The 27,118-nt window shown below is 49.6% G+C and overlaps 2 protein-coding genes across 5 annotated transcripts in view; one reads left to right on the top strand and one right to left on the bottom strand.

Moving 5' to 3' along the window:
• The first annotated feature begins 2,479 nt into the window (after positions 1-2,479).
• TRMT1 (tRNA methyltransferase 1) lies at positions 2,480-17,199 on the top strand. Of its 3 annotated transcripts, none has more exons than XM_044453691.1 (17): positions 2,480-2,727; positions 3,503-3,886; positions 5,498-5,553; positions 7,004-7,140; positions 8,329-8,516; positions 9,383-9,498; positions 10,511-10,623; positions 11,358-11,506; positions 11,709-11,792; positions 12,686-12,755; positions 12,845-12,979; positions 13,551-13,636; positions 14,354-14,462; positions 14,684-14,760; positions 15,574-15,693; positions 16,236-16,356; positions 17,013-17,199. In XM_044453691.1, the coding sequence occupies exons 2-17, from the start codon at positions 3,531-3,533 to the stop codon at positions 17,094-17,096; spliced, it is 2,001 nt and encodes a 666-aa protein (XP_044309626.1). In that variant the 5' UTR covers positions 2,480-2,727; positions 3,503-3,530; the 3' UTR covers positions 17,097-17,199. The 3 variants fall into 3 exon arrangements, with proteins under 3 accessions (XP_044309626.1, XP_044309625.1, XP_044309627.1); XM_044453690.1 differs by having other exon boundaries at positions 2,480-2,731; XM_044453692.1 differs by lacking the exons at positions 2,480-2,727; positions 3,503-3,886; positions 5,498-5,553; positions 7,004-7,140; positions 8,329-8,516 and having other exon boundaries at positions 9,430-9,485.
• A 1,264-nt stretch (positions 17,200-18,463) lies between these two features.
• MAN2B1 (mannosidase alpha class 2B member 1) overlaps positions 18,464-27,118 on the bottom strand; it is a 30,847-nt gene continuing 22,192 nt past the window's right edge. For both annotated transcript variants that reach the window (XM_044453689.1, XM_044453688.1), the window contains 10 exons: positions 26,866-26,963; positions 26,519-26,636; positions 25,451-25,569; positions 25,262-25,363; positions 24,386-24,473; positions 24,072-24,152; positions 23,195-23,431; positions 21,397-21,546; positions 20,622-20,724; positions 18,464-18,924 (listed from right to left, as the gene is read on the bottom strand). In XM_044453689.1, coding sequence (XP_044309624.1) covers positions 18,791-18,924; positions 20,622-20,724; positions 21,397-21,546; positions 23,195-23,431; positions 24,072-24,152; positions 24,386-24,473; positions 25,262-25,363; positions 25,451-25,569; positions 26,519-26,636; positions 26,866-26,963 — 1,230 coding nt within the window. In that variant the 3' untranslated portion in view covers positions 18,464-18,790. The remainder of the gene's footprint in view (positions 18,925-20,621; positions 20,725-21,396; positions 21,547-23,194; positions 23,432-24,071; positions 24,153-24,385; positions 24,474-25,261; positions 25,364-25,450; positions 25,570-26,518; positions 26,637-26,865; positions 26,964-27,118) is intronic.

The raw sequence follows: 27,118 nt of genomic DNA, 5'->3' as shown, positions 1-27,118 counted from the left end.
CTTCTATCTGAATTCAAACAAAGTCAACATGGCCCATGACCCAAAAGCCCATTGTGGGAACTTGTAGTGATGGCACTAATATTGATATATACTTGCATTACAGAACAAGGAGAGAATAACTTTCAGCTAGTCTAATAACATGATTTACCTAAACAAGCTTCAGGCATTCAGTCATAGACAATTAAAAAGAGCTTAAATGTGTTGAGCAATAATTTTGATAAAAAGAACCAATACAGAAATGTCCTAATGGGCTAGAATGTATTTTATTAGACACTGCCTAAGGGGCATAAGATTGCTCTGACCAAGATAAAATGGGTGCATAGAACTTTCAGAGCTAAGTCCAAATTGATTGACAGAACCTTCTTAAGAAAAGAGATGAACTGCAATTTTTCTTGTAGTCACTGCAGTACAGATAACTGCACAATCTCTTTATTGAGGGTTCCTCAATTGTAATACAAAAAGAGTTGCAAATGTCCATGCAAAAAAGTACACACTGGGGTGACAGTAAGAGTTCGCAAAGCCCAGGCTAGTGAACACAAAAGAAACTGAAACTTTTTGGAAAAAGTTGAAACTCAAAGACTACAAGCTACACCAGAAATTCCTACAGAAGGAACTATGTTGGATTTACACTCTGAAGATGAAATCTCTAATTGACTTGAGAGAAAAGGTGGACAGGGTGGTTATGTTTAAAACAAGCCAGTAATAATAGTGTTCTTTCTCTTAATCTGTGTTTGACAATGTTTTATTTAGATTATTAATCTTTGTTACAATATGTTGATACTAGGTTTTGTTGGATGGGTGCCCTTTAAGGAACACCATTATAATTCCATAAGACATCATACACTGTACCTGTGACTGCATTTAAGCACTTGAAGAAGGAATCAGCATCAGGTTCTTACAAGGAAAGCTACCATGGAGCTACCAGCAGCATTTTGATTTACACGGTAAATTATAGTTTTTAATCTGTTTGAAAATGTTACTTTTCTTTTTCGCAAATTTGTTTTCATGGCCAGTTCCTTTCCTATACCAGAAAGCAAAATGGTGAACACATTCAGAACATTCTCTGAGGTCCCTTCTTCACAAGTTCTCTGTGAAGGGAAGAAAAATCTGAGCTGAGGTGGAGGGCACTGAGAAGGGAAAAGCGAAAATGGTGCTCGCAGGAAGAATCAAAAAGAGAGACTGGAGGTTCATTGCTCTTGCTAGGGGACTCTCAAGTCATTCCAAACAACTCATGATAAAATCACCAGGTTCAGACACAAATTATGCTAAGAACAAGTCCCTTCAATCCTACTGCAGGCATGAATTCTCAGGTGCCTTGTTTGCAAAAAACAATGCAAGAGGGAAAGCTTACTGAGTCTAGGACTTTTTCATGCAAAACATTTGCTCCCCCATTGAGTTAGATAGTAATACTGCAGCTGATTAGGTCCAGCAAGCCTCATGAGTTCTTTTGAGACATCCCATAAAGTGTACAATTCCCTGAAGATATTCATACTGGCATTTTGAATAACTAGGGTGGCATATACATTACTGAAATAGATAAAAAATATATACACATACAGAGGTCAATGAATTTGCATAAACATCTTCAAGATTATCTAGAATTTAGTCTGAATATTTTCCCCATGATAATTACCATAATGCCTGAGCTTCACCTTACAGACACTTTGGAAAGTGCATCCATTTCCCTTTTCACCATGCTTGGGCTCTGAAGAAAGGGAGAGTAGAAAGTGAACACTTTTATCTACATGACATGAGAATGACAATTTTTTTGTTGTTGGCTAAGATGGCTAAACATTAAAAATTTAATTCCTAAAGAATTCTCTAGGAAAAATAATGATTTTAACAGCTCCCACTTCTCTTAGTGTAGGACTGTGTAACAAAGTTATATGGACTTATTTTAAACTGATCCTTTCCATATCTACTGAAAAGTAACTTTCCGTGAATTCAGTACGATTTGATTCAGGATGCACTCGTAGCATTATTTACTAGGAGTAAGTTCCGCTGAACTCAATGGCACAATCCTACGCAAGTCTAGACAGAAGCCCCGCAACTCTTAGCGTTTCCCAACCCTAGGAATTGTTTTTGTTAACTGACCATGCAGAGGATTGACCTCTATGGACTGCCTTTATCTTGCAACATGGAAAAGGAACTAATGCTATTCTCCCCAGTGAGGAATTAAGTGTAACATCTGCTAATTCCGAACATCCCCAACATACCTGAATCTTAATCCTAAATAAAAATGAAGTGCTCATTCTTAAAAGCAATGGGTTACTTTAATAAAACAATGGGCGGTCAATGTTTCAGACATATATATCTGATTTCAGGAAGCGGTTGCATTGAAAGGAACGTGAGTTTAAACAGTGTCAGATTTCAGGTTGCTTCTTTGACTTTTGAGAGATCCCCTCTTCTTTTTTCTTCACTCTACAGCCCCCATTCGCTGCTTTAGCTTCATTGGTTGGAAGAGCATCAGCTGATCATTTCTCAGCAACTTTTAATATGGCGGCGTTGGTGTAACCTGTGCTGAAAAGCGTGGAAATTGATTTTGGGGGTTCGGGCTACTTCTGAGAGGGAAGTCTTCGGGGTCGAAAGATTAGTTACGGAGGCTGCAGACAGACTATACGGAAAGTTCATTTGTTATATTATGGGGCTTCTTCCACGCGTCCTGATTTATGGCATGTGACTTCATAATTCAGTTCCTGAATCATTTGCCGGAGATGTTCGAACTAAGTATGTACGTATTCTCTCCATCCTATAGTATTTTCGCCATGTGGATTAGTCTATGATCATAAGAGAAGGATCGTAGGTAAGCTGAGTTAGATTCCCCCCCCCCCTTTTTTTGGTTCGCCTTTTCCGATAATGCAGGGAGCTCGTCGTATCCCAAGCACAATTCTACAGCCAGATTGCAGAATAATGAAAGTAATAATAGCTTGTATGCTGCAGCCTAAATAGCTGTAGGGAAAGTGATAAAGACTATTTTGTTTACGGCTCATGCTTTCTACTAGCGATCAGTGAGTTTTCTTATGTTCACATGAAATTGAGTATTTCTTGAAGATGAAAATGATACATGTCTCTGCGATGGGGACTGTTTCTTATTCTATTGATAAACACAAAATATTAGTACTAATAATGAAAAATAGTAAACATTCTTTAAGTTAGGAGTTATTTTACAGGGAACAGCTCTGTGGTGCTTGTTTCTGCAGTTGCTGCACCAGAAGAGGCAGCAACTGAATATGTGACTGTTTGGTATATGATGTCCTGAAATAAAAATAAAAGTGACTACACTTCACACTTAAGATCAGTGAGGAGCTTTGTAACAGCTTTCCTTCCCTTAAAAAAAGACAATTTCACTGCTACTCACGTCTCAGAAGTCACCAACTGGCAATGATGTACAGTACCTTGCCCTTGCAGGCTGTCACTTATTCACAGAACAGGGATGCTAGGTGGCAGTGTGCAGAAATTCAGGATGTGTGCATTAGAAATATGTTTTCTTCTGTATTTTCAGAAACGAGTTGTAGAGAAACCTGTCTCTAATGACAAGAAAGGCTTTCCTTTGGTTTTTGTACCTGGGACGCACCTTGGCTTCACACAGAAGTGCAGTAATTCTCCAGCTTTGGAAGAACTGGAACTTTGTGCCTTTAATTGCTCCTCGTGTCAGAAATAGTTCTTTTGTCAAAGGCATGGAGGGCAGTGCAGCTCAAGCTATGGAAATACATGGCTCTAACCTGAAGCAAAGTGTGGCTGAGTCATCTCCAGTGGCAACCAGTGGTAGCTCTGAGTCAGCCAAGAATGGTGAGAGTCTGATCACAGAAGGAAAAGCAAAAATAATTTTCCCAAGTGCCAATGAAGTGTTCTACAACCCTGTCCAGGAGTTCAACAGAGACCTTACGTAAGTAGGAATGCAGGGAGACTTGAGCGGCTGTTTTCCATTGAATTTTGCAGAGCGTGAACAGTAGGAATGTGCCTATGAGTAATGGATTTATGGGTATGACTCTGAGTTTTGGCAGAAAGAAGGAGGGGGCTGGGTTTGCAACTTGGAATGAGTAGATGAATTTCAAGTCAGCTTTGGAATTAGAGGACCTGTGAACATTTCAGTTTTTAGTATACCAATCACACACTCTGATGGCACAGGAGAACTACCCAATTTCTCCCAGAGGCACTTCCCAAAGGGTCATGGATAGAAGAAAATTTTTGATGTGTACCGGAGGGTATATGTCCCTGGTGCTCAGCTCCCCTCTCTATCGGTGCCCTGTTCAAAGGTAGCAGGTTAGTCATATTTAGCACCATTTATTTTTATTTTATTATTTCCTTTTTATAGCTCCCCTGCAGTCCAAAGGTTTGGTCTTCCTCTCCATAAGGAATCTGTCCTTTAGCTCTTTCCAGGGGGATCTGCAATGAAGGTGTTGCCCTTCACTGTCAGAAGTTCTTTGCCAGAGATGGATTTGTGCACTACAGACAATTTCAAGAGGGTAGCCTAGTTTTTATCCGTGCTGGAGTGCTTTTGGCAGTGAAGATGGGCTTGCTCCTCTTTTCTGACAAAAACTCTAATGGAATGAGTTATGGGAAGGGTGGCAAGTGGACAAAGATCTTTAGAGCTCTGTTCTTCCTCCCTTTATATTCCTTTTGTTGCCAAGGTGATTCCTGCTGGCTGGTGAGAAAAGATGGGTGAGAGGATACTTCTCAATGTAGAGAGTATGGTTGTGTTCAGTGAGCTTATCCCTAGCTTAAGGAGTGTTATCAAGTTTTTGACTAATTCTATTTTACAAGTTTTCTGAAGTGACTGATAGTTTTGGATGCCTAACTAATTAATCTTTACAGAAGTTAGAGTTTCTCAAGAGACTGCATGTTGATGAGGACCAGTTCTTATGAACACATCACATCTGTCCTCTGTCAGCTGCACTGGCTACCTGTTCCTGTCCTGGCCGAATTCAAGGTTTTAACTATGACATACATAACCCAAAATGGCTTGGGACCACAGTATCTCAGGAAGCACCTTACACCATACATTTTTGCCCATGGCCTAAGATCTTTGACTGAGGCCCTCCTATGAGTTCCTCTTCTCAAGGATGTTAAGGAGGAGGCTGCAAGGAGGAGGGCCTTTTCTGTGGTGGCACCCAAATTATACAATACTGCTGGAGATTTACCTAGCAAAAACTTTCTTTTTCTGTCACCCTTTGGCACCATCTAGACTTCTTGTATCAGTGCACAGTTTTCTGATTGTATTAATGTATGCTTTATTTTTATTTAATTATTTTATGATTTTATTGTGTTTATTATATTTTAATTGTATTTTATTAATATTATTTGATTTTATATTGTAATGACTGTCTAGGCTGCATGTTTGGACAGCTAATGGACAGCTTTTAAACAAATGCAATAATAAATAGGTGCTCACATTCTGGAAAGTAGGTGCTTAGTGCTTTTGTATACCCTGGCTATAGAATAACAAAACATTACTGTTCTGGGTTGTGATACACACTCTCTCCTCTTCTCTGTATAGGTGTGCAGTCCTTACAGAATTTGCTCGTCTTCAGCTTTTAGAAAAAGGAATTCAGAGTGAGTGCCAATGTTTTCCTCTTTATTTTTTTGCAGTCTTTTTAGAAGCACTGACACCCCCTTTACCCCTGTCTGTTGCCTCCCAGTAGTCCAGACACTGAGGTGATTTTCTGTCTGTCCACCATGAACAGTGTTTGCTGCTGCTGCTGCTGCTGCTGCTGCTGCTGCTGCTGCTGCTATTATTATTATTATTATTATTATTATTATTATTATTTAGAAGAAAGGCTCAGCCATGGGTTGAATAAGGAGATACTTCCTGTTTCTTCCCCAGAGTACATCTTTCTCTTTCTCTATAGTGAACATTGCAGAAATGGATGTTGATGCTCCATGATGATCCATTCCTAGTGACAGTTCTGTGTTGAACTGAGGCAGGCTCGTGCCAATTAAGCAGGCTCGTGCATTTAGAGCAGGGGTCCTCAAACTTTTCCAACGGGGCCAGTTGAACGGTGCCGGCGTTGGGTGCGGGGTGGCAAGGTGGAGCCGGCAGGGGGCACAGGCTGGGGCGCATGCACACACATGCATCGAGGCAGGGGTGGGGGGTGCGCGTGCGGGCAAGGCAGGGGCGCAGTGAGGCAGCAGCTTGCTCGCTCGGAGATCATTTTCTCTGAGCGAGCCAAAATGATCTCCGTGTGAGCAAGCCGCTGCTTTGTCCCGTACATGGCAAGGTGGGCGGTGGTGGAGGGCTCGAGCGCAGTGAGTCCAAAACCTCTGAGGCAGGCCAGATAAATGGGCATGGTGGGCCAGATCCAGCCCACAGGCCGTAGTTTAAGGACCTATGATTTAGAGGCCTTAAAGATTGTTTTGCCCTGTAACCAACAGGGTAGAAGGAACAGCAGAGGCAATCTTTACTTCCCTATCCTGCATCTTGGTTGTTCTTTGCTAGATGGAATTCATAGCCCATCTACTGAGGGTGTTTTGGAGGGAGGGGGGAGGCCACAGGAGGCACAAGATAATTTGTATCCTGGCCTCCTTTGCTCCCTGCCTGCTGGAATGCTTCCGGTTCCCCTTCTCCAGAGTTAATTTTCTGACCTGAGAGTGGAAGCAGATGCTGTTTTTTCCAGTTATGAGAGCACGGGGGAAGAGGGCAGACCTCAGTGGTTAATTGAAGGCAGAACATGAGCTTTTGGGAGGCCATGGTCGTTCTATAAACTTTTCTTGCACTTCTGGAAATGGCTGTTAGTTACTGGAGAGTATATGCAGGCCTTCACTAGCAGCTGACTTATACGGAAGAGGCAGCAGGAACAGTTATTCCAGTAGTTAAAATAGCTAAGCTGTAAAATGGAGAATCATAAATTAAAGAATTAAAGGGGCTGCTATGCAATATCTTACAGGCAATATATTTTGGACAGCACTATGCTTCTTAGTATTGAAATATGGCATATTGCAGTTGTATCCTGATTAGGACTTGGCCCATGCATCAGCTTCATATCAATCTTTTTTCCCCTCTTAGTTGCAGTTCCGGGGGAGGAAAATGCCTCAAAAATGATTGTGGATATCTCGAAAGAAGAAAAAGATGATGACTTGGAACAACCATGTGTCCCAGATAAGGAGGATCAGAAAGTTGTAAGAGTGGGAGAGGTTTGCCAGGTGCTGTGTCCTTTGTGTACCTCTGAGTTTTGTGGGTGGTTTGGGAAGCAGTTTGCTTTATTATTTTAAATGCATTGATCCTTTGTTTGCTGTGGTTCTTCTGTTGTGTAAGCAGTGTGTGTTTAAATGTTTTAATTTATTTATATCCTGCCTTTCCTCCAAGGAGCTCAAGGTATTGTACAAGTTTTCTTCCTCCTGCTGCTTCATTTTAACTTTGCAATAACTCTTATGAGGTAGATGGTGCTGGAAGACAATGGCTGATGACACTGGATGAATGGGGATTTCAACAGATCTAGTCCAACACTCCGGCCATGTTATTACACAGGCCACCTTATGGCTTAGATTATAAGCCCTGTATCAGGGACAAGGATCTGTCTTTTTTTTACTTAAGTTGCTCAGTAACGTATTATCGATGAAGTGATAGAAATCACCTGCCTCACTATACGGTGTAGTCTGTGAGGGTCACTCCAGTATGTTTAAAGAGATCCAGTGTGGTGTGGTGGTTACAGGCCTGGATGGGGGAGCTCAGAGATCTGGGTTCTTGTCCCCACTCAGCCATGAGGATCACAAAGTGACTTTGGGCCAGTCATGGACTCTCAGCCCAACCTGCCTCATAGTGGTTGTTAAGAGGCTAAAAATGGAGAGGAGAAGAACCTTATAAGCCAGCTTGGATCCCTTGCAAGAGGAAAAAAGGCAGGAGCTAAATGCAGTAAATGAAATAAAATATCCCATTGCTAACAACTTCCAGTATATGACTGGCCACCAAATATCAACCCGAATAAAAATATTTTCCATTACCTCCCACAAAATGCTTGAGCTTGGCCTTTAAGACTATCTTTTTGGCGGTGGAGGGGGGCTGGAACTTGGGAACAGCTGCTGATGTGCGTGTGTGGAGCAGCTTTTACAAGGCAATACCTCAAGACCTGCAGTAAAAGTCAGGCTGTATTTACTTCAGCATGTAAATTGGTCCACAGACAATAACACACACAGAAAAGGCTTGTCCTGTGCCTTCTGGGATTGCTTCTTGACTTCCTTGGAATGACCATAATGCTGGGCGTTAGCCTTACAGAGGCTGGGATGTGGACTCCTCACACGTTACAGCATCAACCAGTATGTTCCTTTTCAGCACAGCTGTTCCAAGGCCTCCCTCCATTCCTCGTCCCATGTCTTTCCTCTTGTACCTTGCAGGATGGACTCCGAGTGCTGGAAGCCTTGGCTGCTTCTGGGCTACGCTCCATCCGGTTTGCCAGAGAGGTGCCTGGTCTTCACAAGGTGGTGGCGAATGACGTCTCTTCCAAGGCAGTTGATCTCATAGCCCAAAACATTCAGCTCAACGATGCAGGACACCTGGTGGCACCAAGCTTGTCAGATGCCCGGTATGTAAAGGTCTTCCAGTTGGCGCCGGGGTGCTAAACCGCCTTCAAACCACAAGCCAAATCCCATTTCAGAAAAGCTCTGGGAGGCCACATTCCGGTAGTAGGTGGGGTCAAAGAGAAAACAATCTTTAAAATTCTAGCATAGCTTAAAGCTCCTACTTTCAGTAATGAAGCGTTAGGGAAGGTGCAAATTAGACCAAAGTGGCAACTCACCTTCAAGCTGTGGCATTTTTGTCTGGTGGTTCAGCTTGTAGGGAGGCCTACTGTAATTCTAGCAACAAATGGATTTTATTTTTCCGGACAATAACTGAAAACATTTTGTCAGTTTAACGTTAGGCAGTGTCTTGGTAGCATGTTGTTAAACGGTGGAGTTTGCTCCTGCAAGATCTAGGGATGGTCATTGCCCTAAAGAGGTGTAAAAGGGGGGCTAGACAGAGTAGCGCAGGGTAAGGCTGGGGAACGCAAGCACATGCTCTAGCGCTCGCATACTACTTGCTGCCTCTGTTGGGCCACTGTGTGAACAGAATGCTGGACTCAGCAGGTCTTGGTCTGATCAGACAAAATTCTTATGCTCTTAAAGGGCTGTATCTTTTTAATGTGACAATTTGCATTTTGAGTGCTCCCTCTTATACAAGAATGCCTGCAGAAAACTAGCATGCCACGAAAAAGGATTTTAGCATGTCTTCCACTCTGGCACCTGGACTTTATACAGAGAGAAAATTTTAGTGTGGAGGAGCGTTCACTGCTGTGAGAACGCTTCCCTCCTGTGTAGTGCCATCCAGACGCAGCCGAACTGCCTCGTCGAGGCCACCATTTCCGTTTTCCTGGCACTTCTGAGCATTCCTCTCTTTCCGTCTCATGCACAGGATGCTGATGTACAAGAGCAAGGCAGCCAAGGAGCTCTTTGACGTCATCGACCTGGACCCGTACGGCAGCCCTTCTATGTTTCTCGATGCTGCCTTGCAGGCCGTGAGTGAAGGAGGTGGGCTGCTGTCTTCCTTTAGCTACTGATTAGCATAATCCAGGTGCTTTGATAACTGGGCTTCTGCAGTGTTCTTGGAATATAGGATCTTTATAGGCTTTATAGTCCTTCTCTGCCTGGAGCATCTCCTGAGCATCCCCCTCTATTTTTTATTTTGCCAACAGGAAGGAACAGGTTCCCATCCTGTGGATTTCAGAGCAAACTTGGGCCGTGATAGTGCATACCTCACAACTCTCCCTCTTGGGGACTGTTTTGACCCACAAGGGGGAGGAGAGCGCAGCCATTTTCTTTAAAGCAGGGCTGGGGAACCAGGCCTGACGGTCCCAGTCCAGCCCTCCAGGGTTCCTCAGCTTGCCATGGTCACTTCTCATCAGGAACCCAACCACTGATTGTTCGGAGGCTTCCTGCAGTTTTTGTGCAGTTTTTCCACCATTCTAAAAGGTGTAAACGTCTCTCAGAAGGCTCAGTTTCTGGCTTTAAAAAGCATGTTAAGCTACAGAATGCTGGTATTTCTTTATCTTTTGGTACCGTCCCCATTGCCCTCAGTCCTACCCACTGCTGGAATAAACTCCCAAGAGCACCTCTTAAATTGAATTTGGCCCTCAGGCTGACAGAAGGTTTCCCACCCCTCTTCTAAAGCTTGCCAGGTGTCCAAAGGTGTAGATGAGTTTGGGGAGAGGGCATGGAAAACTAGAACTCTGAGGAAGCAGGAGCTGTTTGTTCCTAACCTTGTTAAAAACTTGCTTAGGCAAACTCTGTGTTGGCCTAAGTAGGTTCCCAAAACTCTTTGAGGACTGGGAGACTTCTGTAAAGTGATTTATCTAATTTTAATTGAACCCCTTTCGGCATCTTTCCCTTGCATTTCATTTGCTAGAGCAGAACCCAAGGCCAGCCAGTGTGCTGCTGTGCCTGTGCGTGGCCTTTCACGTCAGGGATGCCATCACACAGCAGAGCACCGGGGAAAGATGGTGTGTTCTGCCCCTTCACCCTCCGTGTGGCAATGCTGTTGCAGGTCTGCTGTGTGTCACCTGCACCGATATGGCTGTGATGGCTGGGAACTCGGGGGAGACCTGCTACAGCAAATACGGAGCCATGTCGATCAAGGCCAAGTTCTGCCATGAGATGGTGAGTGCACGGAGGCGCCCGGAACCGGACTGGCCTCCTGGCTGTGGCCCATTGCTGTAGCTGCCCGCCTTCAGCCCACCTGTTCCCCCACTCACAAGGAGACAGATACATGCCAGCCAGTCCCCTTGTCAGCCACCGGTGCCTTGCAAGTCCTCTCGTCAAGAATAAGGCGATGGTGGCATTCATTCTCCTGCAGAGGCTTCTTCCGTGCAGAAGTTTGTTTGTTTGTTTGTTTGTTTTATTTATATCCTGCCTTTTTCCTACAAAGGGCTCAAGGCAGCTTACGTCATTCTCCTCCTCCATCTTATCCCCACGACAACAACCCTGTGAGGTAGGTTGGGCTGAGAGTCTGTGACTGGCCCAAAGTCACCCAGTTGGCTCCACGGCTGAGCGGGGACTAGAACCCGGATCGTCTGAGTCCCAGTCCCAGGCTCTTAAGCACTACACCACACTGGCTCTCAGTTCCACCCAATAGGAACTTCAAGACAGTGAGAACACATTAAGTAGGAATGCTAATGTTTAAACTTTATAAACCACCATTCTTTCACTATGGATCCCCTGGGAATTGTACACCACGTTACAACCAAACTATTGCAAATCAAAAAGTGGAAAAAAAGAAGGTGGCATTGCGTGAGCACTGTGCGAAGACTCGAAGGTTCCACGAGGTGTCACCCCATTGCGTCAGTGCCCACAGGCCAAGATAGCCGGATGCCGTTCTTCCTTCCCTCCTTCAGGCACTGCGGATCATCCTGCACAGCCTTGATCTGCGTGCCAACTGCTACCAGCGCTACATTGTCCCCCTCCTGTCCATCAGTGCGGACTTCTATATCCGTGTGTTCGTCCGGGTCTTCACCGGACAGGCTAAAGTCAAAGCTTCCGCCAGGTGAGCCAGCCTCAGACGGTGCCCTGGTGGGTTTGCCAAGGCTCGCGTTGTGCTTCCTGGGGAGAGACAGAAACCTCCCACGTGCTTCCCTGTCATGCTCCCTGGGCCTGAAACGGCAGGGAGCTCCTCCACTGCAGCCAGCAGATCTCCCTGGGCCCTTCCTTCCTTTTGCTGTGCAACATGTCTCCTTTCCTCTTGGCAGCAAGCAGGCCTTGGTGTATAACTGTGTGGGCTGCGGCTCCTTTCACATCCAAAGACTCGGCAAAGTGGTCAGCAACGGAAACAAGTAAGCGGGTTGGGGACTTAGTGGGAGCATCCAGCTGCTGTGCAGGCTGCCTTGCTGTCCGAGCTAGTGAGGAGGGTGGCATCTGGGAGCAAGTTCATCACCAGAAGTTGGGTCCAGGGTTCAGCCAGGTCCACCACGCTGGCAGAAGTGGACTTCTCCACCCCTCCTTTCTGTGGCAGCCCCTGAAAATACTACAGAGGGAGAGAGGCCCCCTCGAGGGGGTGACCTGTGGGGTGGTGAATCCCCAGAACTGAGCAGGGGAACCTATGAGGGAACTCTTTCTCCTGCGGAAGGCAGATCCAGGTTCCGACCCCCAGCGTTCCTGTGGCAATCAGCAAAGGCAGTACATTCCCTGGGTGGTTTGCTTAATGGGGTTTCCTCTCCAGGGACCGGTGGTTGCTTTCCTTTGCTCCTTGCTTTGTTTCCCCTCGAATTTGGGAAAGTAAAAGGCTTTGCATGAAGTCATACATCTGACACTCCTGAGAAGCAGGTTCAGAGGATTGGGAAGGGGAGTGTCTATGAGGCGAGGAGGAAGAGACAGCTCTGTGTACCATGAGCTGTAACCAGAGCCCCTTCCGCAGGCATCACAAGTCGCTGCTGCTCCTCCTGAGCGTAGAGGCTGGCCCCGCGCTAACTCTCTGTGAGGGGCTGCCCTGCAGGAGGGGACCTTAGGGGCAGTGCAGGGCAAATGCCAAGCCCCATGCAGGGACCGTATCCTTGTGCCTGCCGGCGGCCCTGCTCCCCACCAGCAGTGCAGGCTTTGCTCTGCCAGTTGGGCTGTACCAGCTGGATGCTGAACAGTGTGAATGAGGAAGCGGAAGCAGAAACCAGCCCCGCTTGGCCTGACCGTGCTGTGACCTGCCGTTGCGGCTGCTTGCTCTCTGACCACACAGCGTCAACTACAAGGCGGCCTGTGGGCCCCCCGTGGGACCTTCCTGTGAGCATTGCCACCAGCGCCACCAGGTGAGCGTGAGGGCTCTCTGAGCGCCATTGCCGGGACGAGCCCCTGGCTTGGCGAGCGACACTGACCCTCGCTCTTGCTCCTCCTGCAGTTGGCGGGCCCTCTGTGGGCGGAGGCTCTCCACGATGTCGCTTTTGTCCAGCGAGTCCTGTCAGCCGTCGGGGGCAACCCGGGACGCTTCCAGACTGGTCCAAGGATCCAGGGCATCCTGAGCATGGTGATGGAGGTGAGGATGAGACTGCCCGGACGGTGGTGACCGTTGCTGGATGGCACGCATCTGCTCTGGTGCAGCTCCAGCAGGAACAGTTTCGCCAGTGCATGACACGGCCTTCTGCCGGGATGCTGCTGCTGCTGCTGGGGAAGCCGGGCTCACCCCTTGTGGACAGCCCGCTGGTTGTGTCGCTTCGCCCCAGGGGACCTTGGCAAGCCTTGGAAACTTACTGGGATCTTTCCAGTGGGAAGTTGAGTCGTGTGGGCAAGCTGACCTGAAAGAGAACTTGCCCACCACTACCCATCTTCCCCTGCAATCCTTGGCAGCGGGGGAGGACCATTATCTGGCTGTCTCTCAGCATGCCTGCAGCACAAGTCTGGTGGGTGCCCATTTGAATGGTTTGCCTGAGGCTAGCGTGCCCCAAAGTTCTCAGCAACCTGCAGAAAAGGGGAAGGAAAAGCAGCAAGTTTCAAAGCCACTCTTGTGAGTTCATTTGCTAGGATTCTCTGTAAGAAGAGCTGGTGCTGTTGCAGCACTGGGACAATACCCTGCTTAACTAGAACCTGTTTCTCTGTGTGTGTGGCAGGAACTCAGTGACGTCCCTCTCTATTACACCCTTGATCAGCTCAGCAAAACCATCCGTTGCAACAGCCCTTCCCTGCTCCAGTTCAGGTAAGACTGGGGCCTGGCGCTGAGAGCCTTTCTGTGCCCCAAAGAAAAGGTATCCCAGGAGGGACTGTGGCAGTAGGTAGGGACTCCCCTCAGTTTCTGACAAAACATTCAAGAGCCGAACGTTTGTACAGATCCCTGCCTGAGGCCTGTGTCCTGTTCTATTTTCCGCCTTTCCTTTGGCGCACACAGCTGTTTTGTCGTGCTTGCAGGTTCTGCTGTGGGACTCAGTGTTTTCCTACAGAGTGCCTTGAAATTCCCTGGCTCCTTGCTGGTCAGTCTAGGGCAGTGCAGTGTGTCGAGGGGCCGGGCAGCTCGGCCCCATTGCCGGAGCTGGCAGCTTTCCTAAGGATCCTCCGCCCTGGGCGGGTTACTTGGCGTATGATGCTGTGCCTGGGCTCAACACATGATGCCTTTGGGCGAGGCCTGGCAGCTTGAGGGTTTTGGGGTGTCACCTTTGGTGGGACATGGAAGGACATTTCACAGAACTGTTAGGAGGAGCAAGTGGACGAATTCTGATGTTCTGGCACTGGCCAATAGATGCCTAGGCTGCTCAGGTGAACATCTTCACCAAGCCAAACTGGACTGCCATGTTTCTTTTCCATGGGCTCAGATAGCGAGTTGCTTAAAAACGGGGAACCCCTCCTGTGGCTTCTCCTGGAGCTTTCCCCTTTGGCAGTCAAAGGTCTCGGTGCAAGTCACCTCTGGGTTCCTTTGCAGATCAGCTCTCCTCCACGCTGGTTACCGAGTGTCACTGTCCCATGCCTGCAAGAATGCCATCAAGACGGATGCACCACCCTCTGTGCTTTGGGACGTCATGCGCTGCTGGGTGAGCAAGGTCCTACTTGGCCTCAGGGGGCTCGCCTTCCTAGAACTCTGGCCCCAGGCACCTCGGGGACTTCTGTGGAGGTGTGCCGGTCTGGAGGCTGCCTGTGCCTTGGGCAATTTGTGGCACTGGGCTCATTCTGCTTAGTCTGCAGCTCTGTACGGTGTCTTTCCATCTGTGTCGATGCCCAACGGCTGCTTACGTTCTCTCTCCCCTACCTTCAGGAGAAGCTGAACCCTGTGAAAAGAGAGCGCCTTTCAGAGAGCAGCCCAGCTGCCTACATCCTCTCTGTGGAACCCAAGTAGGTGCCAGGGGTACTGCAGCACTGGGTGCCGGACGGGCACATACGGACCTTGAGCCAAGTCGGATAAGGCTTGTGGGCGGAGGGCACGAGCGTACAAAAGTATAGGATGCTGTCTAGAAAAAGAAACATTTTAAAAAATAGAGCTGGAATGTTAAGATAGCAAAAACAACTCGGGGAAAGTTGTGGCCATGTGTGTTCTTCAGTCAGTCTGGCCTGACTCTTTGCAGCCCCATAAGGAGGACAGCGTGCCTGGCCCTCCTGTCCTCCACTGTTTCCCAGAGTTCACCCAAATTCATGTTCATTTCATCAGTGACAGTATCTGGCCATCTCATCCTCTGCCATCCCCTTCTCCTTTGCCATCAGTCATTTCCGGCATCAGGGTCTTTTGCAGTGAGTCCTTCTCTCTTACATGGCCAAAGTACTTAAGCTTTGGTATCTGTCCTTCTAAAGAGCAGTCAGGATTGATTTCCTTTAGGATTGACTGATTTGATCTCTTTGCAGTGCAAGGGACTCTCAGGAGTCTCCTCCAGCACCACAATTCAAAGGCCTCAATTCTTTGGCACTCAGCCTTCCTTATGGTCCAACTCTCACAGACATACAACTGGGAAAACCACAGCTTTGACTATATGAACCTTTAGGAAAAGGAAGTGGTAACCTACTCCAGTATCCTTGCCATGAAAACCCCATGGACAGTGAAGTGTATTGTTCCATTTAGAGGCCGAGAAGCACTTGTGAGATGTTATGCCTTCTGGTTTTGATTCTTGCCAGAATTATCTTACCTTCCTTGCTGACGCTTTCTCAACTCCACAGACAACAGATATCCTTCACTGTGAGGGCAGATGCAAATCCTAGTTCACGAAAGCTGGGCCTGAAACGGTTTCAGCTGAATCCTGAGCCCTTTTGGGGGCCAAAAGCAAGAGCCAAAGCTGGGTAAGTTTCAGGGAAAAATTTAGTGTAAGCCATCCTGAGACGTTTGTAGGGGACAGGATAGAAAAGCTTTTAATAAATAAAATATCTAGGTGTTGTTCTCCATTCTGTGCTGGGAAATAAAAAGGGTTTGTGTGTTGTAGGAAAACAGGTTAGAAATAAACTAGAATCTGTTGCTGCCTTCCATGTAAAAAGGCATTAGAATAGTGCTTTTGGCTAGTAATTAAGGCACTTTCACTGTTACAGAAATACTGTTTTTGGAAGTAAGCTTTTATAAAGAAAACTGCATGGTTGCTGCTCTCCAGGGCTGCTGCTCTATGCAAGAAATTCATGTAAATATCAAAGCTGGCTCACGCTCTTGGCCTACATTGCTAACTGCACCCTTTCCTGTGTGAAAGCAGATGGGCACCTTCCATCTCCCACTGTGACTTAACGTGCTGAGCACTGGCGGCAGCGTTGTGTTGCACGCACTTGTGATCGTGGCAGCAACACTGAGCAGCAGCCGCAGCCTCTCTGGCCAACCCTAACAGTCCTGCTTTGGGCAGGGGTGGGATCTCTTCCTCTCTGCAGGACAAGCGAAAGCTACACCAGAACAAGAGGAAGGCATGTGCAGACGAACACGATGCAGCCCACCTGAAGAACTTCCCCTGCAAAAGGTTCCGGGAGGTCAGTAGTCATAGCCCTTTTGTTCCTGGTGGGCTAGCAATTGAGCAGACGGGCTGGCTTGCAAGGTATGCAGAGCTTGTCTACCTTTTATGTAGGTACCAGTAGGGAGAGCTGTGAAAAGGGTTGCTATTTTTGCGATCTATCTGGAGATGCAGACCTGGGTTCCCTGATAACCACACAATCCTCACTGACCCCCCCCCGCCTTTTGTATGCTGGGTCACAGTCTAGATTAGTGGTGGCGAACCTGTGGCATGTGTGCAGCAGCGGGCACGCAGAGCCCCGTCGGCACGCGAGCCACGTCGCCCCAGCAGCTGAGCATCGGATACCAGCGCACACAGGGGCCATGCGCATGCTCAGAAAGGAGCAGTGGTGGCAGGCAGTGACGTCACGAGCCGCGACTCATCTGAGCTTTCACATGGCTGATCAGTGCACTGCCAAGGGGGGGGGGGGGAGGAAGAGAGCGAGCGAGAGATTTACTCGGACTGGCTGTTTTCAGGTTTTATTGCAGTGTTGGCACTTTGTGATAAATGAATGGGTTTTGGGTTGCAGTTTGGGCACTTGGTCTCTAAAAGGTTCACCGTCACTGTCCTAGACTGAATGCAAGGGCCTGAATGCTTTTGTTATGATGTCTCAGTAAGTGCTGTTTTTCCTCCCAGGGCAACTGTTCACTGGGGGACAAATGCTGCTACTCTCACGAGGTGGAAAAAGAGATGGAGCAAAACAACACAACAGCATCATGATGAAACAGTGAATGTCTGCTTTTTTTTTTTTTTTAAAGAGGAGAATCTTTTATTTTAAATTATCCATTTATGATATGCTCACCATTATATAATGATCTTTTAATGGTGTCTCACTTGTGGTCTGGTGGATAGCCAGCTAAATGGCAAACTGCTAGTTTATGATTTTGGGAAATGACAACGGTCCTGTTATTGCGCTAGTTACAGTTGATGAGGAAGCTCCGTCGCAAAGGAGCAGGCGGCCAGGTTCAGCGATGAAATGGACGGACACTGCCCCATCGTTATTGTCACAGGCGCGTGAAGGATGGCCTCCTCTGTGCTTTTCCCCTCCCTTCCTTTTTTAGTAATGCTGGCTAATAGCGGTCGGAACTTGAGAGTGGTGATGACCCTGGTTTTTTTCAAAATATTTTAATATCAGTACTGATATTTGGCGGCAGGACAGACACTGCTATTTCATCTCCCAGGCTTGCCCCAGCAGTCCTGCAGATGGGTCCTGACTTCCTATTTCCATAGTGCTTATGGGAAATAAGACAGTGTGATAAAGCCGTTTTGGGATGTGGAGTTTTAGAGATCCTGGGCTGGCTGGACACCACTAGTCAAAGGTCTACCTACAACAGGGGTAGAGAAACTAGTGCCCACCAGATGTTTTGGACAGCAGCTCCCATAAACCCTGATGGTTGATGGGAGTTGTAGTTGAAAGCATCTGGTGGGCACCATGCTGCTTACCCACAATGTAGAAAGGAAATCCAGCTACTAATCAGCTCCACTTCTATGGAGAATTGACCAACATACTCCTGTCCCACACACACTAAGGCAACTCAGCTTAAGGCAGTTATGGTTTGACCGTCTACAACTTTTTCCCAGCAGACAGCACCACCCCTCCCCCTTCAGTTATCTAGAAAATGCTCTGCTTCCACTGACTGTTGCCAGTGCTTCCAATCTTTCCCGTGTCCTCCAAAAATCAGGTTTACAGATTTTTTTTTAAGCATTATCAAGAACTTGCTTGTGTTAGCAGAACATTTGGAAATGGATATGTGTCGCTTTCAGCAAGTTTTATGTGGGAGTCATTCAAGCCAAATATGTCTCTAGAGTAAGAAATTAACCTAAAAGGGCTTGAAGTGATCAGTGGCTTGGTGTAACTTGATGAGGAGAGAGCTTATTTCCCAGGCTTTGCAGCTTTTTCCCAATTAGGCTTTGATTTCCTGCTAGCTGATAATATGTAAACCTCACTTTGGTCCTGAGACAAAGGAAGAACTGGCAGGAATTTATTTGCATTGCTGTAATCAATGGCATTGTGTAAAAAGATGTAGAAGCATTTTTCTTAAACTGCTGTATCCTGGACTGGTGTGGGAAGCAAAATGGTTGCAGCATATCCTTAAGTGGTTTATTTAAAAGTTAATGATTGCACATAAGTTTGCCCAAATACTCCAGCACTTCTGTACAGGCTTCTGTGTGCGCTTGAAGGAGGAGGAGGGCATTTCAACAATGATCCCTTTTTCATTCACCAGAAGAGAAATCCCAGCAAAGTGCTCAGGACAGGGTCCTGCTACCAGGCCTCAGTCAGGCGTCAGTCACCCTCTTGCCGCAGGCAGCACGACCTCTTTGCTCCCTCTTGAAAGGGGCACAGGAGGCTCCCATGTCCTGCCGCTCTTCAGGCCGTCTCGAACTCCACATGCATGGGATGAAATGGCAGCACATTAGTCCCCTCCTCTGAGCTCTCTCCCAGGCATCATTTGGTGCTGAATATGAACCAGGAAGGTCCGGATCTCCATCGGTTGTAGCGTGATGTGGGCTGGGTCTAGGTGAATCCTTGATTGCCGCTGTGCTGCTCCTGCAGAGAGTTTGAAAAAGGGTGAAATGAAATGCCAGCTCCACAGCAACAGGGCACAGAGTGGAAAAGGACACGCTAAGCTGGCTGATGCAGTACAGCCTGGATCCATTCTCCATTGGACTCTAGTCTATGGAACTAGTAACATAACAAATTCTTACATCTGCAAAGAGCCACTGGATTCTTCACTGAGGCAGGCAGCTGGTGGGCCTTAGTTTACACCAGGTATGGGGGATCTTGCGGCACTCCAGAGCTTGTTGGACCACCACCATTGGCCGTGCTGACTGGGAGATGGAACTGGATAAAGACTGGAGGACCACAGAGGCCTCATTCCTGGTTGCCGCCCATGATGATGCGGGCCCAAACCCAGGGCAGGGAATCCAAGCCTGCAGATTCTGCCTGACATTTCAGAGAGATTCAGCACCACACCTATCACCAACTCCTGAACTGTCCCCATGGGGAGGGAGGAGGTGGGAGAGACTGTGGCTTCACTCCTTCCTACCTGATAAGATCAAGCCCACAAAACACCTTGCATTGGGAAGTTCCTGCTGCATTTGGTGTTTGGTCTCTCGGGAGCAGCCAGGTTCCATTTGGTCCTTCCATTTCTAACCTCACAGCTGCTCCAGGAGATTATTTACTGGGAAAGCAGGATTACAACGTGCTGGTGAGGTGCAGCTTTAAAGCACACGCGTGTGCACATGCGCAGAAACTCCAGGTATGGCCCCATGCAGCCAAGTGAGCTGATCGTTCTGACTTTGGTACAGCCTGAGAGGAACTGGTCCTACAGGGAGAGAAGGGTTCTACTTGACTGGAAGGTGGCAGCAGGAGCCACCTTCAATCGAAGCTTCAATCGAAGAACTCGTGGGAGATGACGAAGTGCTGATGGGGAAACACTTTTTGCCAATCTTCCTTCTCCCCTGCCAGTCAGCATAGGAGGGTTGTGGAACCTGCTGGAGCAGGATGGAAGTTTGGAGGGGTGGAGCTGCAGCATGAGCTGCTGCTCCAGCCTCAGCCAAGCTGCTGTTCCAGCCTCAGCCAAGCTGCTGTTCCTCACATAGCATGGAAGGAGACTTTCCTTTTGCAGAAGAGCAACTAGGGCCAGGCACTTTTGTTCGAATCATTACAATGTGCTATAAGGGGCCAACTTTCACTAAGGGTTGGAAGGTACGGCTAGTGCAAAACATGGCCACTCACTTCCTGGAAGCTATAAACTGACTTTCCAGGCCCCGGATGTTGTGCTGGTGATGACTGTGAAAGGTCTGGAGCTTGGTTAGCAGAGGTTATGCCTCCCCTGAGATCTCACTTTCAGTGGCTGATGACTCTTCCCTGTACCCCATCTTTCGCACAGCTAATTTCTACAAGGGCACAACGCAGCCCCTCTGATGCAGGGGCCGCAATACAGAATTCACTTCCCAGAGAAAGTCATCCCTCTCCATTTTACTTGCTTCCGTAGGATGGTGGCATGAGCATCAAAGCCGTTTGCATTCAGTGACTCAGGCGTCAATTGAAGCCAGTCCAAACCATTAGTTAGCTGCAAGTGCGTCGCCAGCTGCAGCTGATGATTCTAGGACGCTGCCGAATAGTGGAATGCCCTGGCCGCTGGCCAGAGGGCTGCTGGTCACCGTCCTCTTGCAGCAACGGGCAGGGCTGCTGTGACATGGGACAGGCTCAAGGGGCCCCAGCCCCAGTCGCAGACTCACCTTCAGCTGGCCACCAAATGAGCCTGTCCATGTTCTCTCGCTTCTGGTTGGCTGCCAAGCTCATCTCTTGCACGGAAATGATGTTGAAGACAGAGAACAGGTTCTGCCACGGAAAGGAAAGCCACAGAAAGTAGGGTAAGAAAGTAGCAAGTACCATGTCCTGTGATTAACTGAAGCTGTAGCCGAGGGCTAAACGTCACAAGCCTCCGAGTTTGTTGGTTCTCTCTCTGGTTTTCAAAGTGCAACACACCCAACGTCAACCGCAACTCGTACCACCACGCTGCGCATTGGTATTCCCTTCCCATCTTGAAGATGGTCCTTTTGCAAATACAGCAAGCTCTAGGAGCCGGCAGAATAGCGAATGAAGGGAGGTACAGGCCATAAAATCCCTGCTGGAGATTTTAACTCGGCCATGGAAGTCTCTCTTCAGCTGAAGTCCCTCGACTGCAGGACAGGGTAATAACACTGGCCCACGTCATACAGGTGTGTGCATGACTGAGAATGCATGCAGAACACTAAACGTACTGTAGCACAGCTGGATTCAGATTAAGTCCCACCTGGAGTAGAACCACTGAAATTAATGGGGCATAAATTCAACATGTCCCATTAATTCTAATGGCTCTACTCTGTGTTTGGATCCAACTCTTCATATTTTATGCAGGGCCTTTCCTATATGCCTGCTTGGATGACAGCTTAGAGCTACTAGCTTGTTCCCCACTGAAGGCCCAGAATCAGTGTCTTGACTTTGCAGTATTGCCTAAAACGAGAGACCTACCAGCAAGTTAATGGTAACGGGCATGGAGCCATTGGCACTCTCCCCACGTTCAAATTGGTGCTCGAGTCGGATGAGGATGGAGTCAGGTTCCCACTGGGCTAGTGTGAGCAAGTGGATGTTGGAGGGCAGAGCGTGCCGGAGGGCAGAAAACTGGGGATGAAAAGGGACAGGCATACATCACCGCAGTTCACTGATCAGCTGCGTGGTCGGAGCAGCTACTCCAACGTAGCTTACGAAACGCAACAATGTCATCGGACAAGGAAAATCACACATGCAGACCTGGTCAGCATGACACGATGGGGCGATTCAGGCTAACTTGTGACTTCCAAATCCAGAGTGCTTTCCCTGTGCGCTTGTCTTTCATGAACAAGCCAACCCGACAACCCATGGCTTGTCAAGATGTCCAGGGGGACTTGTCATGACCCAAACCTGGCTGGGACTCTTCGTTTTAGGCCGAGGAAAGAGCTATGATCCCGCTAGTGCCACCCAGCTCCTCCCGCACCAGGACCCTCTGCTCCCGCACCTGGAGAAAAAGGGACACAGAAGGTTCCCCAGTGCATTCGCAACCCCTTTTTAAACGGAACTTGCACAACTGCAGGTATTTGAAAGTCTGCAGCTATGAAATTTAAGACTTTCCCTCTCTGCTTTACTGTTCTGCCACGAAACTTACACATTTGTGTATCTATACCCATCCTTGCTCCGGCTCTGTAACCCACACATATATCTGACAGTTTACAATGGATAACAGTAGAGTGAAGTCAGAGGCATTAAAGAATTGGGGGGTGCGGGGGGGGGGGTGAAGGCAGCTGCAAGAGGTGAGATACAGGCTGGTCTAATTGCCTGTACACGGGCCTGTATCACTTTTAGGAAAGAATTTTCCCCCATTAGGCAAAATGAAGGACGATGGCAAGAGGGTGACAGCAGTATGCTAGGCTGAATGCTGAACAGGTAGACTTTGCATTGAAGACCCTGCTATTTTTATGTTTATGAACATTTTTCAATATCCATAATAGCTTAGAAAATTAATTCCATCTGGCAATCCTTTGCTAGAGGATTGTGGGGTGGATTTCCCATGTGAACCAGCAACCAAGCAGTTGCAGACAAGTTGCTACTGCAGTGAATACCAAAATAAGGATTTCAGCTACCAAGGCACCTGGGATCTATGCTGGAAACAGGTGGAAGGACTAAAGGGGGAGCAGTTCATGGCAAGCCACAGGACACCCATCTGTCAGCAATAACATGGGTTATTGAGTGAATGACCTACTGGCTTGTATCAGGTGGCTTAGCATGATTTAGTATTTATTTATATCGTTTATATACTACTGCAAACTCATCTGCACAGACAATTTTTACAAGGTGAGGAAACTTCTCAGAAATAAGGCTGAGAATTAAGCCTCATTTTAAGATTAATACAGCTGCCAAACTCATTTCTTCCCTCTTTAGAATAGCCTTGCACCTCTTTGTAAAAAAAGAAAAAAAGTCTGCCGACTTGGTCAGGAATGGTCTGACGGACGGGGGTTGCCTGTAGACAGTGAGGCGATGCTTATGGCATGGGCCGGGCCAGAGCACGCGGGGAGAGAAGCACGGCTCTTCTGCAGACTCGGCCCGCGGCTTCCTCTAGCTCAGGCCCATCTATGCAGAGCAGCAGCACCCTCCAGACTCTCCAGCAGGGGCTCTGCACTCTCTCTCTCAACCCGCCCGGAGCAGGGACTGGCGGCAGCTGGGCCTGCGCGCCCAGCACATGCCCCACCCCTTACCCCCGGGCAACTCCGCTGCCTTTCCCCGATGTGCCCCTCACCTCCTTCAGGCTGTCCTGGCCAGGCTGGTAGGGCGGCCCCCTGCCAGGCGCCAGCACCACCTGGGGCGCCATGAACTCCTGCTGGGCCCGCAGCCGGTGCTGCTCTGCCGAGGACTCCGTGGTGTCCAGGAGGAGGAGGTGGCGGCCCCGCACCACGAGCCCATCGTAGTATTCCCCCGGCTCCAGCAGCGGCTCCCCCACACCGCGGTGGTCGTCGTACAGCAGCCGCCGATGCACCTAAGCACAGGGCGGCAGGCGGAGAAGACGGGAAGAACGGGTGGCCTCTTTTCTAGCCCACCTGGGTGCTGTTCTTATTTAAGCGGCTTTTCTCACTGCTTGGACAGCCCCCCACCCTTTCGTGGCTGTGGACAATTTCCCATGCAGTTTCTTAGCTTCTCAGGCCTCCACACTCTCCCTGGACCCAACACAGAAAGGTGCTGCCCCTCAGGCCCACCCTGCCCTCCCGGGGTCCAAATCCAGCCCTCTGGTGGCCCCCAGGTGGCAGCACCCACTTTGTTGACAGGCGAGTGCGCACAGAGACCTGGCCTGCCCAGCCCAACGAGCCACAGCGGGTTGCTTCAGCGAAGCCGTTTGCTTCCCTGCTTTTGTGCAGTCCCCCGACCTTTTACTTTTCAAGGACTACAGGCCTAATGCTTAGCGACTGTCATGAAGAGTGTTGAGCTCAAATCTGCTGGTGGCTTTGGCCCTGCCCTCCGCTTGATGCCGACCCTCTGGCCGAAAGCGCTTCGGCAGCCCTGGTCTAGCGGACTGGAGAGACACAGGGCTCTCGCAAGGGTGGTGGCGCCAAGCCGTCCGCAACAGAGAGCACGGCGGGAGGCCCGCTCTGCCCGTTCCATGGACAAACTACTGTGCTCACCATGAGCTCCAGAGAGCCGTCCAGGATGCTGCTGCCCCCCTGCGAGCGGTCCGTCAGCACCGTCAGCTGGATCTTCGGGTCCTGGGAGGAGGAGAGAGAGAGCCGGAGGCTGCAGCTGCAGGCGTGCGTGTGCCCAGAACGCGGTGTGTGCTGCAGACCTGCAGCTCGGGGGCTCCGTGGCACCTGTGCCCTCGCCGCCCCTGAAAGACCGCGGCTGCCGCCCACACCTTCCCTGCGGCGACACAGCATGGGCAGTCCTACAGCCGCACCTCCCAGGAGCAGCCGGCCTGCCACCCCGCTCAGGGCGCTCTCACCTTGATGTAGATGCGGCTGTTCACGGGGTAGTAGTTGCCAGCAATGGGCTCGGTCTGGGTCAGGTTCCACGTGGCCCTGTAATTGCGCCTGACCGGGGGAAGAGGAGAGCAGAAGCGGGAGCTCACTGTCCCGATTTACCTCAGCTGGCTAGAATTTGGGGGAGCCAGGCTCCCCCACACCTGGCTCCAGGGAATGCAACTGATTGCTTGTCTCCCCCCCCCCCACCCACTCCCCACGCACCAGAAGCCAAGCAAAATGGACCCGGAGGGGCCAGCAGCAGCAGCAGCACCAGGAAAACTCGACTCCTGCAGGGGGGCAGCACCTCCTCCATGCCGAGGCAGGAACCGCCTCAGCAGACACGTCCCCATGGTGGGCATGGCCAAAGGCAAAAGGGACGGGGCAAGACGTGCCGCCCTATAATTTTGCCAGCAATGATGATTAAGCTTTAGGAAAGACATTTGGAGCTTTCAGAATGCAGGGAGATTTGCACGAGAGTTGGGGAGCCAGTGAGGGACTGGTGGCTGAGGGGAAGGGCAGAGCCAGCCTGGGGCCCCCGCAGGCTCGGATGAGGCCCCAGGCCTCGATTTGTGCATCCTTGGTGTACACTGTACATTAAGCCTGTACCTTCCCCTATTACAAAGCCCCAGCAACGGGGTGGCAGCCCGTTGCACCGAGGATGAAATATGGGGGATGGCTGAAGGCGATCCCATCTGCTCATTGCGGAGTTTCTTTAGTTTTTTTAAAAAAGGACTTTCCAGCTCCAGGCCACGGCACCACATCAGCCCCCATGTCTGTGCAATTGGCTCCTGTTCAGCCTCACCGTGGGCCACTGCAGTACCCAAAGAGCCCGCTCCTCCGGGTTCCCCCGGCAGTACCTCCTCTGCAGGATCTCGCGCCCGTTGGCATCAGTGTAAAACAGCCCGTCGGTCTGCAGGTTTGTCTCAAAGCGGCTGATGATCTCCTTGCCGAGGCCGTCCCTGCGGCAGCAGAGCAGGATGGTCAGCGGGGCGCCCCAGGGAGCTGGAGGGAGGGAGGGTTCCCCCACCCCAGCCTCCTGTGCTCACCGGATGGGGATGGGTCCGACTGTCCACTCGAGCTCCACATAGGGCTGCCCAGGATAGAGGCGCACCACCTGGGAGCACCAGTCAGAGAAGTTCTGGTACATCTCCTGCACCACCTGGGTCTGCAGGGTAAAGACCTAGGATGTGGATCTTGTCCTGGCACTGACACACAACCCTCGCTGGCAAAAGGAACAGCACCCGCTGGGGCTCATGTACAGAGGGTGCAAACGGAACTGGGGAAGGGGAGGGAGGCTGGTTTCAGATGCACAGGAGCCACAAACGAAGCGCTACTGGATGCTCCGTAATCCTTAGGCAGAGGAAACCTTTGTGGAAACAAGAAACTCAGCATGGCATGGCCATAAGAAATGATGCTTCGGAGCTTACATGCCTTGGCTCTTAGGGACTGACGCATTCTTCCTCTTCTGCTCACTACAGAGGAACAGAGCAGGTCTTCTCTGCTAATTCTGGCCACTCCACTGCTGCAGAACTTAGAGAAACTTGCTGTTTGTTGCAGAGCCATTGCAAGAAAAGGCACCAGTGGCAGGGACAGAAGTGGGGAATGTGGGGCCAAGCAGATGTTGTACTTGCAGTTACCAGCACCATCCCGTGCCATCGGCTATGCTGCTTAGTGCTGACGGGAGTTGCAGGCCAGCTGCCTCGGCTGCTGCAGTAGGTCCTCGAGGTAATCCCCACCCCAGGACTCCACTGCTGAAAACTAGGAGAGCCCGGGCTCCTCATCTCTGTCCTGCAACTAGGCAGTGCCACCGCCGCCTGGCACCCGCATAGTTCTGGGGCTCCTCAATGCCACCACTCTTCTTCAGTCTACCTACGTCAAGGCATTGTTTGAGATTCCACGGCAAGGCAAAGCAAAAACATGCAGCGTGGTTCCAGCAGGGCCGCGGAAGGTGCCAAGCACATTCTGGGGATGGAATGTGGGATTTCGGGAGCAGAGCACCCAGGGGCACAGCGGCAGCTCGTTCGTGGCTGCTGCGCACGACGGAGGAGGCATCCACGCAGGTCCTCCTACCCAGCCTTCAGTCTCGTGGCCAGCCAGCACTTGTGCTGTCCTACCTTCACAAGGGACACACGGGCTCCGTGAGCAACAGCAAACGGTTCAGAGTGGTTGGGGCGGAAGATGTAGGCTCCGGACGGCTGGCTACTGTCCATGTTCCCAGCACTGGCGTTGTACCTGCAGAGTCGGCCAAGGCATGGAAAAGGTGGCCACAGGCATCGCAAGCAACCTCTTACCAACAGCCACCCACACGCCATCCAGCAGAGGGGAGCCCAGCTGTCCACCGTGGCCCCTGGACACAAGGGGGGAAGCTTCCCGCACAAGCAGGGGGCAGCCACACTGCGCCAGCTTGTGCTCCTACCACCCCCACTTGCCAGAGCGGAAGGCCAGTGTCAATTTGACTCACCAGAAGAAGTTTTGGGATACTGGTAAGGAGATGTTCTTGTCCAGGTTCTCAATCTCCTTCAGGAGCCCTGTTTTGGGGTCAAACAGAACCCGGAGATGCTAGGGGTGGACAAAGGAAAAGAAAGTAAGAGAGATGCAATCCGTAGCTTCAGGAAAATGGGTCTTGGTGTGCCTGGCAGGATGTATAGGAATGAGAGAGAGCTCAGTCCAGGCAAAACTGCTTTCAGAATGATGCTCACACTTTTTAACTAGCA

The sequence above is a fragment of the Varanus komodoensis genome, unplaced genomic scaffold (assembly GCF_004798865.1).
Source record: "Varanus komodoensis strain SLA01 unplaced genomic scaffold, ASM479886v1 scaffold7_1, whole genome shotgun sequence".
Taxonomy (NCBI): domain Eukaryota; kingdom Metazoa; phylum Chordata; class Lepidosauria; order Squamata; family Varanidae; genus Varanus; species Varanus komodoensis.
The sequence above is the reverse complement of the archived record's forward strand: the minus strand, read 5'-3'. Positions and strand labels throughout refer to the sequence as shown.

Excerpts from the sequence above, each read along its gene's own strand:
- TRMT1 (XM_044453691.1), top strand. The coding sequence starts at position 3,531 with ATGACAAGAAAGGCTTTCCTTTGGTTTTTGTACCTGGGACGCACCTTG. Across the intron at positions 5,554-7,003 it reads TTTAGAAAAAGGAATTCAGA|TTGCAGTTCCGGGGGAGGAA; the intron begins GTGAGTGCCAAT and ends TTCCCCTCTTAG. Across the intron at positions 11,507-11,708 it reads AAAGTCAAAGCTTCCGCCAG|CAAGCAGGCCTTGGTGTATA; the intron begins GTGAGCCAGCCT and ends TCCTCTTGGCAG.